The 20,560-nt window shown below is 44.3% G+C and overlaps 3 protein-coding genes and 2 long non-coding RNA genes across 5 annotated transcripts; 1 reads left to right on the top strand and 4 right to left on the bottom strand.

Moving 5' to 3' along the window:
* Positions 1-51: 51 nt before the first annotated feature.
* LOC112271728 lies at positions 52-2,265 on the bottom strand. The gene is made up of 2 exons (XR_002965026.1): positions 2,150-2,265; positions 52-662 (listed from the first exon to the last, which is right to left on the bottom strand). It is a non-coding gene; the product is annotated as an uncharacterized LOC112271728 (long non-coding RNA).
* On the top strand, positions 1,145-4,749 carry LOC100834111. The gene is made up of 5 exons (XM_003571302.4): positions 1,145-2,118; positions 3,378-3,457; positions 3,638-3,902; positions 4,021-4,286; positions 4,397-4,749. Exons 1-4 carry the CDS (start codon positions 1,284-1,286, stop codon positions 4,272-4,274), a joined length of 1,434 nt encoding a protein of 477 aa, XP_003571350.2. The 5' UTR covers positions 1,145-1,283; the 3' UTR covers positions 4,275-4,286; positions 4,397-4,749.
* Positions 4,750-5,060: 311 nt separating this feature from the next.
* LOC100833799 lies at positions 5,061-7,003 on the bottom strand. The gene is made up of 4 exons (XM_003571301.3): positions 6,725-7,003; positions 5,704-5,868; positions 5,560-5,609; positions 5,061-5,420 (listed from the first exon to the last, which is right to left on the bottom strand). Exons 1-3 carry the CDS (start codon positions 6,966-6,968, stop codon positions 5,572-5,574), a joined length of 447 nt encoding a protein of 148 aa, XP_003571349.1. The 5' UTR covers positions 6,969-7,003; the 3' UTR covers positions 5,061-5,420; positions 5,560-5,571.
* A 1,410-nt stretch (positions 7,004-8,413) lies between these two features.
* Positions 8,414-10,404, bottom strand: LOC100824408. Its single transcript, XR_731353.3, has 2 exons — positions 10,246-10,404; positions 8,414-8,746 (listed from the first exon to the last, which is right to left on the bottom strand). It is a non-coding gene; the product is annotated as an uncharacterized LOC100824408 (long non-coding RNA).
* A 1,716-nt stretch (positions 10,405-12,120) lies between these two features.
* Positions 12,121-17,283, bottom strand: LOC100824101 (probable UDP-arabinose 4-epimerase 3). Its single transcript, XM_003573291.4, has 11 exons — positions 17,099-17,283; positions 16,712-16,846; positions 15,853-15,977; positions 14,697-14,810; positions 14,502-14,609; positions 14,322-14,413; positions 13,897-14,038; positions 13,562-13,656; positions 13,351-13,480; positions 13,054-13,198; positions 12,121-12,716 (listed from the first exon to the last, which is right to left on the bottom strand). The coding sequence occupies exons 2-11, from the start codon at positions 16,749-16,751 to the stop codon at positions 12,490-12,492; spliced, it is 1,218 nt and encodes a 405-aa protein (XP_003573339.1). The 5' UTR covers positions 16,752-16,846; positions 17,099-17,283; the 3' UTR covers positions 12,121-12,489.
* Between the last annotated feature and the right edge of the window lie 3,277 nt (positions 17,284-20,560).

Below are 20,560 nucleotides of genomic sequence, written 5' to 3'. Positions count from 1 at the left end.
CAAGCATACAAAGATTGGCCCATTCAAAGCCCAGCCGGGTCCATGGCTCAGAAAACTCCAAAATCAAAGTTGTATTTAAAAAAAAATCAGAGGATTCGATTGATAGTACTCCACAGTCCACACTTTGTTCTTAAAATACCTTGAGTGCAAAAAAAAAGTACCCCACATTTCATCTTCCAGGGTTTGAGGGCTTTGGGTCAGGATTTGAACGGGCCGGGTCGAGGAACAAATGAGGCCCAAGCCCTAGAAAAGACGGCCCCGGCAAGACCACCTAAACATGAACATGAGCTGAAACTTTTGTACTTCCCCAAAGATGTAGAATCTTCAGTCAGAAATAGTGCAAGTGCAACCAACCACACCATGAATCCCTGATCTCTTTATGTATCTGGCATGGAACTCACGTGCATCCTTTAATCTTTATGCCTCCAACTCCAAGAATACTAACAAAGTAATAATCAATTGGCATTGTTCTAGTTGTTAATCAACAACTTGCTTCTGTGATGACAAAATCCAGGTCAAACCCAATCCAATTAATTAAGGGGGCTCTGCAGTCTGAACTCTGAACCTTCCTGGCGGCAGAGCTGTGCACAGTTTTTCCTTTGCCTTCACCAGCTGCAATTTGCAGACATATTCTTCGCCTTCACCGGTTGGAAACATAGGATCTGACCAAATTTTGAAACAAGAGAAATTTGAAGGAAATGTATGAGTAATAGTACTAAGTATTCCTCTCGTCCTAAATTATTTACTCAAATTTGCCGAAATATGGACATATCTATTCTTAAAAAACGTCTAGATACATGTAATATTTCGACAACAATTTAGGATCGGAGGGGGTACTTTTCAATACTAACACTTCCTCCGTTCCAAAATAAATGACGTGGATTTGCAGTACAAATCTAAGTCACTTGTTTCCGGACGGAGGGAGTACTAATACACCTGCAGATCAGATAGTGAGAGATGAGATTCCAGAAATAGTCAAACTCACGCCAAGATTACCAGGATGGTTAATTAAGCCATGGAAAATAAATCCTACCTAAATAAACTTATTTTATATTGCAAAAATATATTAATTAATAATATTATATTATCCGCTAACTAACCTCCCAGATTAAGCTTAACAACCCCCGCGGACGGCCGTGGTTGTTTTACAGCAACAACCCTGCCTTCTCCGGTTCTACTCGCCGTTCGTTAGGAAAATTACAACCAGATCCCTCTTTCGCATACGAAAATTAAGGTATAGTCCCCTCTCCGAGCCACCCGCATTCTCGCTGCTGGGCACGCGAATGCCGATGGCAATGGCGACCGGCGAGCGCGAGGAGTCGGAGGGACGAAGCCTGCTGTGCGCGTCGCGGCCGTCGAAGACGTGCCCCGTGGTCGGGAAGCCGCTCCCTTCCGGCGCCGTGCCGCGGCACGCGCTCGCGTTCGACGGCCAGGGCCGGTACCTGGACGCGCCCTGGGACCTCTCGCCCTCGCCGGAGCCGGAGAAGACGAGGTTCACGTGGCACCACGTGGAGCTCCCGCGGCTGGTCCCGGGGAGCGGCGCGGGCGGGGCGGCCGCGAAGCCGCTCCACCACGCGCAGGCCCTGATCGAGCTCCTCTGCCCCCCGCTCACGCTCCAGGAGATCCTAACCCTCGTCGGCACGGGGCCACACTGCTCCGGCGGCTCCGGCGCCGAATCCGACTCCAGCGGCGGCGGCGGCGCGCTCGTGCTCCGGGTGAGCGCCCCGGGCCCGGTGGGGAGCGCGTTCGCGATCCGGCTGGCGGCGCGGGTCACGGCGAGCTCCGTGGTGACGGTCTCCGTGGGGCCCGTTCCGCGGCTGGCGTTCGGGACCAGCCGGTCGTCGCTGCTGTCCGAGGTGCCGCTCGGGGTGGCCGGCCCCTCCGGCGGAGACGGCGGCGGGGGCCGCGCCGTGGAAGGAGGCGTGGTGATCGACGAAAGGCTGCTGGAGTCGCTGCTGGCCATGAACCACGCCGACGGCGCGCACACCGACAACCCGGTCCCCCGCACCGTGTCCAACCTCCTCGTCCACGTGCTCGGCACCCACGTCGACCACGTCCACGACATCGTCACCCGGCTCGAGATGGAGATCGACAGCATCGAGCTCCACCTCGACAAAGGTAATGTCAAAATTACTCCTAGATTAATTACCTCTTGTTGACTGGTAAATGGAGATTGGAGAGCCATGGTGGTGGGTTGCTTCATTGCATGGCAATCTCATAGGAATAAACCATAGACTACTTCTGGCTAGATTAATTTATTGACTAGTTTGCCTTCTTAATCTGGATGCGTTTTTCTTCTTACCTTTTTCTGGTGATCTTTGGTAGGAGTAGTGCCTAGCTTGATGTTTACGCCTTTGTGGTTGGTGTGATGACGAAATAGTCGTGTTCTTGTTGCATTTACTCGGTGGGTTGCATTAATCATCATGGAATATATGGAATGTTGATTGAACTAGAAGTTTAATTTGGTTGGAAGGCAATGTCCCAGGGGGTTGGTGATGACAAAAGGTCATGTTCTTGTTGCCTGAACTCAGTGGGGTTGCATCAATCATTGAGTCATTATGGAATTAATGTTTGCTGAACTGCACGTTTAATTCGATGGAAAGGATGTGGGGGTTGGTATTCAGATATGGTGTGATTGTCAATTTGCATTGGAACGGCGAATCCCGGAAGGAGTTTGGGGCTGTTCTTGGATTAATTTCAGATTGTTTGATTTGCAACGAAGTTTAGATTCCACATTTGTGATTGAGCTGATTCTTCTTTTTTTTGCGAAGATATTGAGTTGATTCTTAACTGGTCATTTTATATCCAGACTAGATGGGTTCCTTGACTGGTTGAGGTGAACTAATGTTGGAATCACAAATAAGAGGGGAAGCTTAAAAGCAAATTGGTTTAACTTATGCATGGTGGAATGTAGATTATGAATGTCATGCTAGCACCTAGCAGTAACCGTATTTTCTGTAATGGCATTGCTATGGTGGCAATTTAGTGCTTCCAGATTGTGTTTATTAAACATGATCAGTATTGCTGTACAGGATCTTTTCTGTGCCATTCACAAGCAACTTAGCCGGTTGTGTTCATCGATATATGAGGTTCTAGATAGGTTAATGTCAATGGGAGGAAATATGAACATTTTCTTTGCTAGTTGACAAACTGGTGCTCAATTTTGTGTGTAGCATGATAACAATCATCTGACTTTTATTTGACTTATGTCTAGTAATAGTTCTGTGTCTGTCAGACGAACAATCAGAACTTTGCAAATTTAGGGGTATATCAATTGATATAAATGTATTCACCTAGCACTTCACAGATCTTATTTCACTCTGTCTAGTCCAAGGCTTTGAGAGTATTGATGATCTGGCTGTGGATCTTTCTTGCAGGTGGTCATTTCATGAGGAAACTTCTGTTGGATGGTAGGAGATTCCCCAAAATGCACCTTGATTTGCAGCGCCTACTTCAGGTATTCTACGACTTCTCTCTCAATTTTTTGCGAGAAATATAGTGGGGACTATTTGAGTGCTTTGTAATTTGATTAATGTATGTCACTGATTGTCCATTTGACTCAAGATTAATAAGATGTGCTTGACTTGCTGTGCTGAGAAAAGTCATGGAATCGATGCTAATTATGTTTTTGGCCTAGGTGGTTTCACACGGGGAACAAGTTTTCCCCCGTGTGAAGGAAAGATGTGCGAGCAAGAGTTGGTTCGCGAGTGGGGATATTGCTGCTCTCGAAGATCTGATCGGACGCCTTAGGAGGCTCAAGGAAAACCTTGGATTCATAACAAACAGAGTGACAACACTCCAGGCCAGCCTCGACAGCTGGCAATCCGAGCAGATCAACAAGAGCTTGTACTATCTTTCATTCCTCTCCATAGTGTTCCTCCCTCTCTCCATTGTCACCGGAGGTAAGTTCTTCTTTTTGCTCATCATAGTGCACTTCCCCATCATCAGGCCATTTCCTGTTCAGAGGCTGTTGTAATTGTTGGTCACCTGGATATATCCTTCTGCCACTATTCTACGCAGTTTTCGGGATGAATGTTGGTGGTGTGCCATGGACCGAGCAGAACAAGAACCCTGCGAACCGGGATGGCTTCGTCAACGTGATGCTGATATGCGCCGTGATCTTGCTGCTCCTGCTGCTTTGCTTCTTGTTCCCTTCCTTGTATTCTCAAGTGTCTGCATGGCGAACCCGGCGTGAGCTTACCAGAAGTAGCTCTCAGAACAAGAGGCACCTGAAACCCTTCAAAGGCCACAGAGAAGGTTACATGCGCCTATGATTTACATTGCAGGTAAAATGGTGATAGCTGTTAATTTGCATGGATGATACCTTTTAATGGATGCTCATCTCCCGTTAAAAAAAATGGATGCTCATCTCCTTGAAATCCTTCCATGGATGCAGGTTCCTCCTATATACTTGTTAAAAGTGACAACACTTGGGAAGATACAAGGTGGTCGTCAGCAGCGAGAAATCTCGATATCGAGAAAATGTTTGGTGATGTTGTTGTAACACTCACAGAGAAGTTAAAATAGAAAACCTAGATAGGGCCCCATGTACAGCTTTGGTTCACTGCCTCCACTGGAGGTTCATATCTTGTTCATTGCTTAGTTCTTTCTTTTTTTTTCATTATTATCTCGGGGAAGATTGTTAAGTCTCACTGTACTACTTTTTAGAGGAATGCATCTTGCCCTATTACTTGGCATGTAAACTGTAACATTCTTCAATGAAATCAAGATAATTGCTTCAACCATTGATCTTCCGGAATCTGTCCTGTAGCCATGCCCCATGCACCGGCTGTTTTTGTATGAATTTTCTTAGACTTTGGATTATGGAAGAAAACAAAGTGTCCCAAACTTTTTACTTAAAAGTTTCAGACTTGCCAGCCAGAATATGACCGTATGCTGATTGGCTTCATTGACTAGACCAAAAGGTACATACAATTTCAGAATAGGCCTGGTCAGAAGCATCTTCTGAATATGCATGGTTTCTTCCTACCAGCCAATATGGTTGATGAATTCAAGTCATTGCTATCTCCGATAGCCACGACATAATGCCATCTATCCCAAATTTCAACACGGTCTGAGCTAAATTATTATTTACTGATTGTAATCTATTGTTCATTGTACATGTTAAGACAAATTCTTCAGAAGAAAATGGTACAAAAGTGCAAATGGTACATCTGAAGCGCATTTCACTGTCTGCGACACCAAGGAGAAGAGATTGATCCAACAAAAAGACAACTGTTCCACTTAACGACAAAAAATAAATGGAGCGATTGTGAGCGTATTTGGAGGGCATGTTGCGATAATCACTCTTCATCCATGCAGCCTCTTGTGAAATGTCGCCTGAATCTGCAATTGAATGACAACTCCGAGGACAGAAATGGTGTACACTAGAGAGACAACAGCGGAATTCCTTCTTGGTCCTGCATTTCGTAGCACTGGCGTTAGGAGACGGATTTTCCTTTTGATCCTGTGTACTCGGGCTTATCATGACTACCACATGTTAAATGAGATGATAGTTATGTTCTAAAAAATGATATGATAATAGAGTAAGTGGTTTACCTAAATCCAAGTTTAATTATGGTTCTGCAACTGTGCACGAGATGGATGATCTGCAAAGAAAACATGGGATGGCTATCATGATTGATAAGGTTTATCCTCCCGAATAGTGAAAAATAGAATCATATAAAATGTAGTGAACAGTACCACTCGTAACACCAGTAGAAACCATTCTATCAATGTTATCTATACGTCTTTGTATGGCTCTCAGTAGCATGTTCAGTGCTAAAACTCTCTTGCGGATAGAGGAAATCCTTGCTGCATGTTGCGCTATTACCGGGGAGGGTGCATTCTCCAATAGCTTGTCTAGTTCTGCAGAAACCAATAGGCTTTAATTTCATATAATTCATAAGCGCGCATACCAAGTTGCCAACAATTTAATCAGATGCAGCGGTACATGTTGGAAATAATATATCAGGCCAATAAAACAATAAATTTGAATCAGAAATAAATGAACAGCAAGACAAGCAGTAAGATCAAAAATTCCCGAATGAAAGGAGATGTACATTAAATGATGATTTACTTTAATCGTTATGGTAAATTGGGAACATAACCAAAGGTACAGTTACCTTAGCAAGTTGCAATAACAAACAAATGGTGATTCGATCTTTACCGCTGTTAAGATCCCCAAGTGAGTAAAGAATTACTGTCAAGTCAACCCTCAACTATGGTAACTTAAAATACCACTCTGCATTATGAATGACAAAATGAAAACGAGTACTATCCCTGACAATCTATACATCAAACAGATTTATCTTCAGTTCACATCGATAAGAATGCCAACAAGTACTGCTCAAAAAGTCAAAAGTGCACTAGAATCAAAATGTGCATTAAAAAAGGTAAGAGTGGTAGAATTAACCAACAAGATTCCAACAATTCAAGAGTTAGAAGCAGAATCTGTTAGTCCTTAGTTCAATCAGATGTCAAATACGGTCGTTAAGTTTCGATTCATCCAAATCGAGCAAAGCTAAAGTCCTACATCCATTCACTTGTATCAACCAATCAACTCACTAAGCAATATAGCAGAGACACCTCAACGCTAGCTAGCGACAGAACTCACCCCAAACCCTAGGGCGAAGACGATCCAGGAGCAGGGGTCAGCGGATTCAGCAGCAGAGAGCAAGTGAATGTGAGGCCAAGGAGAAGGAAGGGATATCTAATCACCTACCTCCGTTGAGGCGGTCGATGGCGGCGGCGAGCTCGCCCTGGCTCCGGGCGGTGGCCGCGGCGCGGGCCTCGTGCTCCTCGAGCGCGCCGCCTAGCACCCCCGCGATGGCGGCGGCCAGCGCCTCGCACCGCTCCGGATGGGTCGCCGTGGCAGGGTCCTCGCCGGCGGTCTCCGGAGGTCCGTCGCCGGCGACGCCGGTGGTGGCCGTGGGGCAGGAGGCGGCGGGAAGATCAGAGCCGTCCATTCGAGTGGGGGTTCCATCGAGAGGGCTCGAGACGAAGCGAATAATTAGTGGGTCGAGAGGACGCTTGCTGGGCCTCCAGTTAGGCCTAATAAATGGGCTTTTCTTAAGCTCAGTTTGAAACAAACAAATTGAATTCAAGTATATTTCGAAAAAATAGAAGCACTAAAAATGTTACTCCAGTAATTTAATACTGATAAGATAAATTTGCATAGATAAGATGTTTAATTTCAATTTACTGCATCCAGTAATTGAATATTCCTCCGATCGGAGGGAATACTTTAGATAACACAAACCACCATCTATTAATATTAGAGAAAATTATTCAAAACCACCACATTTGAGACACGGAAAACCACATTTTTTTATTTTTTCAAATCACCACCGCTTTTGTGGTCCATTGTACTCTCGCGCACTGATTTCACAGTTGACTGCATTTTGATGCAAAACTTGACAGGAGAGCCCACTCGTCGGAGCCAACGTGGCGCCAACGTGACGAGAGAGGAAGGAGGCGAGCCAGCGTGGGCGAGTACGGGCTGTGGCGGCGGCAGCGACGATGGGGAGAACAGAAGACGAGCTAGGGCAGAGACACAGGACTGGATCTATTTGCTAATTTATTAGTCCTTCCGTTCCATTGTGATTTTGGTATTCTTTCTCATCGGTTAAGCAACGAGTCAACAGTGTGAATTTTCCTTGAGAGATGCGTGCCCCTAGCCCGCCGCGTCCAATGATTTTAGGCTCTCAACCGCTCGAGTGGGGGGCGCATGCGGCTACGTAAATCTACAAGGTTAGCCAAACTTGTACACGTTTGATCTTCTAGGTTTCGTACAAAAGATTTAGAAAATATCAAAATGAATGGCTTTGTTGTCGTCTTGTTATTATTCATGTAACTTTTGGTTTATCCGAAATCTTTGTAGTAGTTGTTTTAGGTATTTCTCAATCAATTGTATTCATTATGTTGAATACATAAAGTGAGATCATTATTTCAAAAAAGAGAGTTCAAATACGAATCACAAATTCAAATCAAGTTTATTTTTTATTGGATTGGGGGGTTCCAAACGCACTTGGCATGATGATATGTACAACATTAAGAAAAATTCGTTCACACTTGGCCAACCATAAGGAGAGAGGTGCCGTTCGTTACATGCAGTGGAGCTCACTGGATCCATGTAATATTCAGCCCATGTTCAAACGTAGGTTGAACATTTGGTCTCTTGGGTCTAATAATCTTGAATCGTATTCAGAATTGGTCAAAATTATTTATAGTACCTGATGCTCCTCCAGACAACACGAAACTGGCGGCCTGCTTCACCGAAAGAGGCCAAATGCCAATGGACGCTCGCACCTCCAGCTAGTCATCCGATTAGCTAATGCTAACTGCGCAGGTCGTCAACAGAGAGGGAGCACCAACATAACAATGATAAATGCAGGAAAAGAAGACATAGAACAACACAGGAAAAATATGATGGCTGGATATTAGCAGCAAATAAAGCTCCTCAACATAGTTCTTACACGATAGCTGATTGGTTCCAAGTGCAAAACTCCTGATAGTACTAAAAGCAACAATAACATCAGGTCAAGTGCAGGTCTGAAACAAGCAGCGGTTCGACAGATGAATGGTGGAGATGCCGTGCCAAGACAGTCGCAGCCCAAAGACATGGATAGCTACAACACACCATCACCACCACCCTCATCATCCGTCTCCCTGAGCCGGCCTACTTCGATCGCTGCCTCATCTTTCGGCGCTTCCTCTTCAGCCTCCTCATGCGCTTCTTCTTCCACTGGATCATAAGATAAATCCATTAGAAATGGCATCAGAAACCGTTACAGATGTAATTATCTCAAAAAATATCGGTAGAGGAACACATGAACTATATAACAGAGGACAAATAAAAGACAATCTCAAAGGCATTTCAGAAACAGTAAGAAAAGTTTCAAAAGCTGTCAGTAGAGGAACACAAGAACTACAGTATGGCTGCACAGATGACTAACAAATGGCAGACTCAACAGGCATTTTGTTTCCAAAATAAACAGAAGCAACTCCATCGACTTAATGGGTTTGCCAGGTACAGATAGTAAACAAAGCAGAACAAACCAGGAAAAGCAAAAAAAAAGAAGCACAATTTGTGACCGTGAAAGCATTGTATATGCTACAACTACATGGCAGTTCAACATGGGAGTTCATCACCTACTCAATGCTACAACTACGTGACAATTTAACATAGGAAATCATCTAATTACTTAATACCATTTGTCCATTCTACAACCACATGGCAGTCTATCAATTATTATCATCCATCTAGAGATAATGAACTGGTAAAAAGCAAGCACGCAAGAAAATCGCCTTCTATTGAGAATCTCAAGAATTCTCATTAGTCTGCTCATTATGAACATCCTTCCAAGGCCAACTGAACTGGTGATTGGCAAGCACATGAGTAATTTGTCTACGTTCTACATTTTCTAACAATATTCTACAGAACACACTTATAAGCCTATGATGATACAACCAGGTAACACAGTTTCATGGTACTACTCGTATCACTGAAGAAACAACAGGTAAATTGGCGCCGACAGCAAACAGAGAGGACTAAAGAAGCAAGCACTAGACCGTGTTATGCGTTGAACAAACCAAAATAAAAGACAGCGCATATACAATTGAATGTAAGATCAACACGGTGATCTATCGGACGCAGCAAGATCTGAAATAGTTCAACAACTCGAGGGCTCATATCAAGTGTATTAGGAAACCTTCACCGTGGCAGGGAAACCCTAACGAGCCGACAGACCGACGCACGACCGAGCGCCCGCGCCACCGCACGAGCAACTCCGAGCACGGGATTTGGAGCAAACGGAACACGAGATACCAAGCCCACACGATCCATCCAAAGATCGATCGATCGACCAAAAGTCTCAAATAAATACTCCCTCCGTCTCCACCGCCGCCGCCGCAGCGAGGACCGGCAGGCGGCACCTCGCGTTCCACCGTCCCAAACCCGGCTAAGCAGCTGCTCGTCCCGGCGTCCGGCGCCGCCGTAGGGGCAGCAACCGGGCGTGGGCACGAGCGAGGCGGACGGCGAGATCTGCCGGCTCGCTAGGGTTTCCCGAGAACTTGTTCCGTTCGCGCCACTCGAGCCTCTCTCTTTGTAATCATAGCTCCCGACCATGAACAGAACGAACTAACAAAGCCAAGCATCCATCGCCATGGACGGATCTAAGGTAAGAACTGGAATAACAGGACCAGATATGGGTTTTCCGGGGATTAGGGGCGTGCGGATGTTACCTTGGCCCTCATCGTCGGTCGCCTCCTTGCGAACTCCTCTCTCCTTCCTTGGCGCGGCTGCTGCTTCTCTTCTCCTGCGGCGGCGGCGGTGGGGAGAATGGGGGGAAGTGGGAGGAAGACGGCGCCTCGGGGGTTACAAGAAGAGAAACCCTAGGAGCAGTGGCTTCGAGAATATGGGCCTGGACATGATGGGCTGTTACAAGCCCCGTAAGCAATGAGTGTATATTGGGCTGTGTGCATTTGGTTCTCCGTCAGAGATGACTCAGATGAGTGACTTGTTCTAAAAATAAACTTACTCTGAACCTCCAAAAAAAAGTGGAGTAGGCCTAAAAAAAAAAGTGGAGTAACTTTGTTCTAAAAAAATGAGAGGTAACTAACTGTGATTCCGTGATCCTCCATTGATCTAAAAAAAAATGCGATCTCCTGTAATAAGAAAAACAGTAAATAGATGTTGAAACAAAATTCAGAAGCTATGTTTGAGAAAGGAGGGGGAAACTAGGAATAGTTTTTCTCAAGGAAGAGAAATAATTCAGGCAACCGGGCAAACAAAGGTAAATGAAACGTGAAATAGTATCGGAATTTCATGCAGGATTACGTACGCATTTTTCGGGTGTTTTCGGTTGTGTTCCAAAAGATGTACCGAGGTAGTTTACATGGTTTTAAATTTAACTTACCTCCCTTTGTCTCACATGGGATTATATCTGGGCAAACCCCGGGCCGGGCCGGGTATAAAGCCCGACGGTCAAACCTGAAGCCCGAGCCTTGCCCGGCACGGCCCGAAACCTCAAAAATAGGCCATTTAAGCATTAAAATAATTATTTTCAGAATAAATAAATGATTTTTATACCTATTTTTCCTTAAAAAAAATACCCGTTTTAATCATTTCGGGCTTTCGGGCCGGGCTTGGGATGGGAAAGTGAGGCCCGAGCCCGGCCCGGGACGTCGGGCTTCGGGCCGGGTCACCCATGCCTAGGTATACATGGGATTGATGCAACCGCGTTCGTTGTCATGGCGCGACACCACGATTATCGCGATGTAGAGCGAAGAAAACTAGCTTTTAATGCAGCATACTTTCAGAAATTCGTATCCATCTCGAACTGAAGAATAAATGTGATGACAGTGATGATGGTGAAACAAGTTCTTTCTTCTCCAGAAGAAATGTTTGGTGGGTATTTGCACAATCCAATCCACATGTGTGCTCTGTTGTTGCATATATTATTACATGTGTGTGCGTGTGTTTTGGTCACCTGTTGCTGCTAGTCTAGTCAGTAGTCACTGTCCCAAAGCAGTCTCCTGTTTGTTTCCATTTTCTACTTGCCTCACACAAACAAGCAATCCCAAAATGCTCTACTGGCCACCAAACTGCTGGCAGGGTCTCACTGTTGAGATCTGGATGTCACTCATGAAACTACATAAGGAATGCATTTTGTATGTATTGATGAAGGTTGGGTTGTTTGCATCTTCGGGTGAAGAGGTTGAGACTTGAGACAAGGTTCTCTGTCGTTAGGCAGCTGTTAACTGATGGGAACTGACGAGCGTCAGGTGCAGATGCAATCCTGTCGCTGTTGGTGATTCTGATTTGAGATGCAATCCTGGTTGTATTATCACAGGTACCTTTTTTTCTGATGATTTTGGGCAGCCATTTTTCAAGGATTCCGACCAAGAATTTTCGCCATAGATGGAACTTGCATAGGCTTCTCGGCGTAATTTGAGAATGGTTTAGACCTTGGAAGGCATGAAGTTTTTTGCTCAAAAAAATAAAAGGAGGCACGCAGTTTCAAAGGATAGCAAGAATTTTACGTGAACACATGCAAAATCCACTTGTCCAGATACATCCTAAATGATACTGAAAGAAAATGGTTGCAGGACAAATGGTGCTGAAAGGAAACGGGTAGATATGTTGCACGACCATGTTGCTCTAGAACAATGCAGCCAAACACATCAGGAAATTCACAACCCGTTTCGGAGATAACAACAGTAAAGATTGGAATGGCAGAAGAGATGTACAATTCTTTTGATCAACAATCTCCTCTTGCAGGACTGCTTCCAGGATTTCCAGCATACCCGGATCGCTGATTACATTTGCGCTAGCAAAAGACAAACCTTTGAAAAACGAAAAAAGAAGAGAAGGTGTAAGAACGAAGCAGACTTTGGAAGGAGTATAGCACCAGGATCCTATACCACACTAACTAATGAATCATATGTATCGAGATTTCAGCGGAGTTATTGGCTGGCAGGCTGTATTTAGTTTGCCCCATAGCCATGCGGATGCGACTTCTGCCATCTCCATGCGACCGACAGGCTCTCCTTGAGGTCGGTATGTTGCGCAGTCCAGTTTAGCTCCTTGTTGATCTTTGCAGGGTCACTGAATACTTCGGCATAGTCTCCTGGCCGCCTGCTGAGGTACTCTACTTTGATGTCAACCCCAGTTGCCTGTTTGCAGGCATCCACAAACTCCTTAACTGAACGACCTGAATAGAAGACCATAGATATATCAGGGCAGGTTGGTGCTGACAGTGACAGCACATTGAATACAGGAGATGAATCGGGAGACGATTTGATAGGAGAACTTCAATTATTCTTCCATTTTGATACACATCATGGTATTAGTATATAACCCTTATGCAGACTTTTCATGTATATTCAGCAAAGATTTTTTTTATCCAGAATCATTCTTTGCATGCTCTTCTATGCCAACTTTCAGTAATTGATTACGTATCGTTTAATTGAAAGACATGATCTGTCCTTGTATGAGCAAATAATTAAGCGCATTTACGTAAATAATACAGAAATCTCGTATTGTCAAACCTCTTCCAGTGCCAACATTGTAAATGCCAACTTTACTAGGCTCTGCCTTGTTGAGTGCTTTCACATGAGCATCTACTAGATCTGTGACATCAATGTAGTCTCTTACGCAGGTTCCATCAGCTGTAGAATAATCTGTTCCTTTAACCTGCAATTAATTCATGAATATTCATCAGCTTCACCACTAAATTACCTTTTAGTATCAATAATACAGGCCTGGTATTTACTTTGTAATAAGAAAAAACTCATATGCACAACTTGGTATGCAGCAACAGACTAAACTACCAGGGAGGAAAATACCTTCAATCCTGAAATGACTCCTAATGCTGCATCAAAGCATGCCCCAGAGATCCTTCCATGCTCTCGTAGTTCAGGCCTAGGAGCTTCACCTAATCTTCCCTCTGGGTCTGATCCAATAACATTGAAATATCTAAGACAGAATTTTTTCGTCAGTCCAAATCAATTATGCGCTCAGAAATTCTTAACTTGTATAAGTTGAGAAATAACCAACCTTAAAATCATGACAGCCATATCCGTTCTCTTCGAGAAATCTAGTATGATGTCCTCTGCCATTTTCTTGGCTTTTCCATAGGGGTTAATTGGCAACTGCATGAAGGTACAGTATCAACTAATTAGGAAAGAATACCACAAATATCTGAAAAATCCCACAGGTAAATACAAAGAACTATAAGGAAGTGAATAATAAATTATTTAAGTAACAGATTTGGATTTGCCTTTTCAGCGATGCAAAGATGAAATGGAACAACTATCCGGAAACATAGCCTTTCTAAAGGACACCTAAGAAATAATCACCTGCACTTAAAGAAGCATCTTAAAAATAACTACCTGAGGTGTCGTTTCTATTATAGGCATCTTCTCGGGTTCTCCATAGGTGGCACAGGTACTAGAGTAAATAAGGGTCTTGACTCCATGAGAAGCCATAGCCTCCAAAATCAGTAAGGTGTTCGATGTAATATTGTGATAATACCTGTTGAGTAGTTGAGACTGTCAAACATTTAATAGCAGTATCTGAAGAACTACAACATTATCAAGTGCATGATTGAGGTGTTAACATTAGTGTGCCATGGATTATACAAAAGCTGTCTGTTAAGAAAAAAAACATAAGGTGTCTTTTCCCCTAGTGCAATATACATAGGTCATTCTACACAAGCATGCACTAAAGAGTAAGGTGGGTGGGGCTTAATATGGTAACTGGAACCCTCCCTGAAACTCAATGGAAGGGTCGAACTATCAATAAGGCAATAACTCACCTAAGAGGTTCCATTGTACTCTCACCCACGTAGGCAACAGCTGCAAAGTGCATCACAGCATCAAATGCATTTTGAGCAAATACCTTGTTGACCTGGAATCTGGTTAAGTGCCAAACAAGAGCTTGAATATAACTGAAGAAAGGACAAGTAGATAGTATTATAAGCATAAAATGAGGATACAGATTTTTGATCCCCAAGATCAGCATAGATGAATTGAAGTCTCCCAGGCTCCGGAAACAATTCTTGGAGAACCTTTACTGCTCCCTTATTTCCTCTAGAAAGATTATCCTAGAAGAATAAACATAATTCATCAAGAGTGAGGATCTGCCGAACAAATTAATTCAGATATTCAACATAAAGAAAAAAAACAACTACCACAATGGTAACTCGATAATTATCCTTTAACAGACGTAATGCGGCATGTGAACCAATATAGCCAGCTCCTCCTGTCACCAAGACATGGGTAACCCCAGGTTCATGGCGAGAAAACTGCAGGGGTATATCCACCAGAATCAGCTTTACAGTTTTGAATTTAAATGAAGGAAGATGTAAGAATAGCATGATGATCATATCAGCAAAATAAAAAGGGAAAACAAATGAAAGATCTTGCATGAAGTGATCAAAAGTGTAAGCAAATAGAATTAATCCAGGCTTTACTTCCTTATCTAACACTTTGAATCAAATTGGGAAGTAAATGATTTTGTCTGACTCATCTACTCGTAACCCAGAAAATTTCTTCAGCTCCAATGGTGTCATACCCAAGCTTCACCACACACAACCCGAGGCAAATTTATATATGTACATCGGCTTATATATGATTCTGTGGAACAAAGTCAGTGTGTTTATTTAAGAGCTTTTCGCAACAGCTTCTAAAATGTCTTATCAAACTTTCTTCCAGCGCACTAAATTATCAACCTGTAGTTTCAGAGATGTGAGCTATCTACATCTGCAGACTCATCTCATAGTTTTCTTCAACATGAAAAGGTGAGTTATTTATTCAGGTAGCTTAGCTGTCATAATATACAACTACCATAATGGATGGAAGCTCCAATTTGTTAGGACCCCAACTCGCCACACCAAGAAGTGCCAACAAACATAGTTATGAAAGTTCAAGTTGGACCACGTCCTATTGTAAACCACATTGCAATAACAAAGCCTATTTGGCTGGAAGGGTGTCAGTTCCATCATCTGAGTGTTAGCACTACAAAGAGGAGAAGTAAAGATGTGCATGAGAAATAACTAGAATAGCTGTGTTTATTGTTTTGTGCTGACTATACAAGGAAGTGTTCCATAACCTAAGTGATGTGATATGCTTTGCTGTTACTCTTACAGTTGCTTGAGACTAAAACAGATTATTCAATGAAGTGTGTATCAATAAAACAAAAGAAAAGAAAGCTCAGAGCAGAGTTTTTAAGACCCAGTACTTTTGATCTTTAATTGTGTTGTGAAAGTGAGAAAAACCGATCCAGACAAGCAGATTTGAAGGAACATGATTGGAGGAAAAAGGATAAGAGATACATGTACATCTTACCACATTATTGCCACCAAAACCAGGAGATTGCTTCAGAACAAATATACAGAGCACTATGACAACCAGGGCCACCATGACTTTCCCGACATTATGTGGCTTGCGCCTAGCATCGAAGTACTCCATCCCTATCAACAACAGAAACATAGGCCATGAAGGAAACAAGATGTACTACTACAAATTTATGCTAATTGATTAAGTTGAAGCATACTCATGACCAAACAAACGGAGCAAACTAGTGTGCTCTGTGGACCTCACAAAAAAATGAAATTCTCTTTGCACATATGTGCAGTAACCAGTAAGTATACTGTGAACTTGACTTAAAATGCGATTGCAGCAAAGTGGCAACTGTTTGCTTAAAGACTAAATTGGAATGGTTGCACATGTCCAGTTGACTTCAGTTTAAATATTGCACATAATAGCTTTACTTCAACTTGCCTATCTTTCTATCAACTATAATCATTAACGTCCACGTAACAAGAATTACTTCAGGCAGAAGAAATGCAGACAAAAATAATACCAAAAGAGATGCTACTACTTTCCATATTAAACGCCGCAGCTCTACTCATACGCACGCTTATGCCTCTGAAAGCTAGGCATGTGCTTGTACACCAAATGAATCGCATTGCGAGGTAAAAAAAAGACAGCTTTTCAGGTGGAACATTGCAAAAAAAATAAAAAAAAATCACTTTGTATCATGGCCTCATGGGGCATGGATTAGATGGACTAACTAAACACAAAGAATGGCAACTACTGGTTGGCACACATGCTCAAGGACTCGTGGGGTGAAAAAGCCATGGCATTAGGCATATATTTATCTGCAGCAACAGTAATAACCAAGAGAAAGGGCACGAAGATCTACCAGCTCTAGGCTGAGTTGCCCTCCTGTTTACAGGGATCATGTAAGAATCCTGCTCCTTGAGAATCAGCTGCCAATGGTGGAACCTCTACTCGCCACCGCAGGAGCGATCTTTCTCTTCCGGCAATGGTGGAATCCCTACAGTGGCATACAGCATGAGTCAGTCACGGCGATATCATATCATCCTAGAGAAATGGGATTGAACAGGAATCATTTATTGGGAGCAAGAGCGGAGGACCCGGTAGGGCAAGGTAGGGCTTGATTTTTGCCTCAGTTACGAATTGGGGAAGATTAAGGAGATGAAACGGGGAGCTAGAGGGCGGGATCTGTTGGTGGGGTGATGGGAGGAGAAACGGTCGGGAACGAGAGAATTGAAGGGGAGATAGATACCTGCGGTGGTGGCGCTCGCGCGAGGAGGAAGACGAGCGACGGAGCGAGGGGGCTGGAGCGCTCGGGAACGGGAGCGGGAGGGGGTGCCGGCGCTCGCTCGAGGAGGAAGACGAGCGACGGAGTTGGTGTCAGATCCCGCTGGGGATCAGGGACCAAGTATACCACCAGAGCACTGGGGAATTCGTCCCTATCGACAGTTCTCCGTATTATACAAATCAAAGCCGCTTATTTCCGGACCGAGGGAGTACGTATATTGTTTTGTTTAACATCGATGATAATTCAGAGATGAGATAACAGAGCTCGCATGCTCGTCTTTTATAAAAGCAGACAAGGGTAACACCGAAATAGTAAATAGAACTATTGAAAACAAACCGTAGGCTTGAAACTTCACGGCAGTTGAAGTAAGTTGTTCTGTCTGCTTCAATGTCCGTCGTTGGATAAATGAATGTAGATACCTCTTCACTTGTTAACTATCGGGCAACACTCTAAGCCTGACAGTTGGGCCGTTGGGCGCTCGGCAGCGAGATGGGGCCGGGGAGGGAAGGTTGCCAAGCAAAGAAAGAAATGAGAGATGAGCGACTCTAGCAGTTACCATAAACGGCCGATCCGAACTGCGTTTTCGGTTTTGGGCCGAAAAAGGACCAAACTAGATACGTGCCGCAAACTGAAAACCTAATTCGGGTTTGCGAAACGGCCCGAATTTCTGTCCTATTTGTATCGTGGGGGGGGGGGGGTTGCCCAAGTATCAATCACATAAAAACGCACACGCACACGACGATCACCGGATTATTGCCAAGGGCACGTGACGTACCCTCTTTTCTTTATTTCTCTGAACTCAAAACTCACGACCTTGATTACAAGCTAGAGAGTTGCATGCGTATATAAACACGCACAAGCCCAACACCATACGAACTACTAATCCTACTCGAACACAACTCACGTTGAATCACACATGCACATGAACACTACTAACTCACGCATAGACACATTCCTGATCTGATTAGGACACAAACACATGCACCTAGCTAGACTCAAACTCAAGATTATCCTGGGGGGGGGGGGCTGTTCGGATCCAAATCCGAACTCCCCTCCGCGGTCCTCTCCTCCACGTCCGGCGCCACATTTCATTGAAAATGTGGTCTGTGAATAGCTCGAGCTCAAGCTCCGCCGCTCGCCACGGAGGCCGGACCCTAGCTCCCCGCCATGGTGTGGGAATGCGAGCGGCGGCGGAGCATCCGCCGATGAGGAGGCGGCGCGCCCTCAGCGCTCGCCGGGTAGGGAGCGCTCTGCTGGTACCACCATTGGCATACCAGCGTTGACACGGCCCGGCGGTGGAAGGCATTTCTCCGGGAGGAGGCGGAGAGGGCTGCAGAGCTTGCCCCGCATCCCCGTGCCGCTGCGGGACGAGACCGAGTCCACCCACATGGCCGCTCGCCGCGCCGCGAGGCTTGCCGACTCGAGCGAGTCGGTAGAAACCCTAGCGGCTCCATCGGTGAAAGAAGGAGACGGTGACGAGGACCCTGGCTACCTCAGCACTTTGGCGGCATCCGTCGTCACCGCGTCGACAAGGAGGAGCGCCGCCGCCAGGAAAAGGAGGACGCTTTGGTGTTTTGATCTGTTTGCATGGTGACCCGGACACCCCAGAGGGGCTTATCTGGCATGTGTCCGTTTGGGTCTGCTAGTGCCCCCAACACGATCACCCATTTGGTATGTTTTATTATTTAGTTTTGGTCACAGACAAAACGGGTCAGGGAAGGACAAGGGAGCATAAAGAAAGACAAATACAGTGTCTACGCGTTGTCCGACCACACCCAAACCTGGACCAATTTGAGTCGAAAATGGGTCTCATCGGATGGAAAAGTGGATGGCTTCGTTGTGTTGGGACGTGCGTTTTGTCCGACGGACACAAATGAATGCGTCCTGACAAAATGGGTGGTTGCGCTCTAGTCGCCCTAAGCAGGAGGAGCACCCCCCTGTTGGCAGATAAATTAGTACTATTGCGGCCAGGGCTCGTCATCTTTCCCCTTATGGTCTCGTTCGCTCTACCATTCGCTAGGAGTATTGGAAAGTATTGGGAGGGATTAATTAGAGAGAAATTAAACTGAAATCTTGAACCCTGGTAATTGCATAGTGGTTGGAGCTGAGCCGGAAGAGAAAGAGGTTGTGGTAAAATCTTTGACACAACGAAGCGCCTCCATAATTTGGGCCGCCCAGTCAATGTAGGCAGAGGCGGGAGATGATACCCGAGGAACTTTAGGCTTCCTTTGATTCAAAGATTTTTATAAGAATTTTGGAGTCCTTTGATTCAAAGATTTCATAAGAATTTTGGAGGCCTGAAATCTTTAGGAACTAGATGATGTGCCGCACGTTGTTGCGGAAAATTTTAATTAACATACATGAGTGAAATTGAGTAGCAACAAAAAATTATCCAGAATTGAAAACATATAATAATAGAATTGTAAGATAGATTCTTCACTCAGTGTGGTGATAGCTTGATAGAAAGTGGCATGTATGCATGTGAAAAAAAGTGAGTTTTTCATTAAATAGATGTGAACAAATTAATGATGTGATGATGTGCCATACTTGCATGTCGAGAAAAATTAAGTAGTGGGGTTCTCCTACTTAGATATAGAAGATTTTTCCTACGTTGGTCGTTTGATTTGTATGATTGAATCTTATAACATTTTTTCCTAAGAACATTTCATAGGAAAATTTTCATCCACTCGAACCTTTTGGAAGATATCATTTGGTGCAAGCAAACAAATTTTGATGCAAACAAAATCCCATAGGGATCAAGTGCACATGACATCGTAGCCCTTCATTTTTCCTATTTCTATTTTTTTCCAAACCCGTGAATCAGAGAGACTCTTAACTTGTTCGCGTACTTCGGGCGTAATTTCTGGCGAAGACACACGTATTCTTTGGAGGAACGATCGACGGAAATATGGATCGAGCACACAACTTCAATTATTCATTCATCTTCAACACACCTGCCTATAAAAATTATATTTTCTGTATATAAATATAACATGCATGTCAATCATGCATTTGAGCACATGACGCAGTAGCAAGCATCTTGAAAGCAGGTGGTGTTAGGCTCCACTCTGCATCCTGGGCACCGCGTATCAATTATCTCCTTCTGGCAATTCGCCCTGCAAGCTTCGCTCGTGCATCTATATTTTGGCTCCACAATTTTGTTCCTACACCACGCCTCCGCGTCTGCAAAATAAAATGTGCCACATAAAATACTTGTGTGTATTTTTTCCCCAAAAACTGATTGGGACCATACAGGTAAATAATTGGCCGTACCAGATGAAAGCATGGCGAAAGCAACAAGGATCGAAAGCAGCATCACGGCCGTAGACTTCTCCATCGTCGATCTTAATTAGTTAGATGTGGCGTATGTTGATGGATGTGAAACGTTGTTGCAGACATATATGGTTGGTGATCTAGCTTACTTGT

This window comes from Brachypodium distachyon, chromosome 3, assembly GCF_000005505.3.
Source record: "Brachypodium distachyon strain Bd21 chromosome 3, Brachypodium_distachyon_v3.0, whole genome shotgun sequence".
In the NCBI taxonomy this organism is placed as follows: domain Eukaryota; kingdom Viridiplantae; phylum Streptophyta; class Magnoliopsida; order Poales; family Poaceae; genus Brachypodium; species Brachypodium distachyon.
This window is presented reverse-complemented; position numbering and strand designations above follow the sequence as displayed.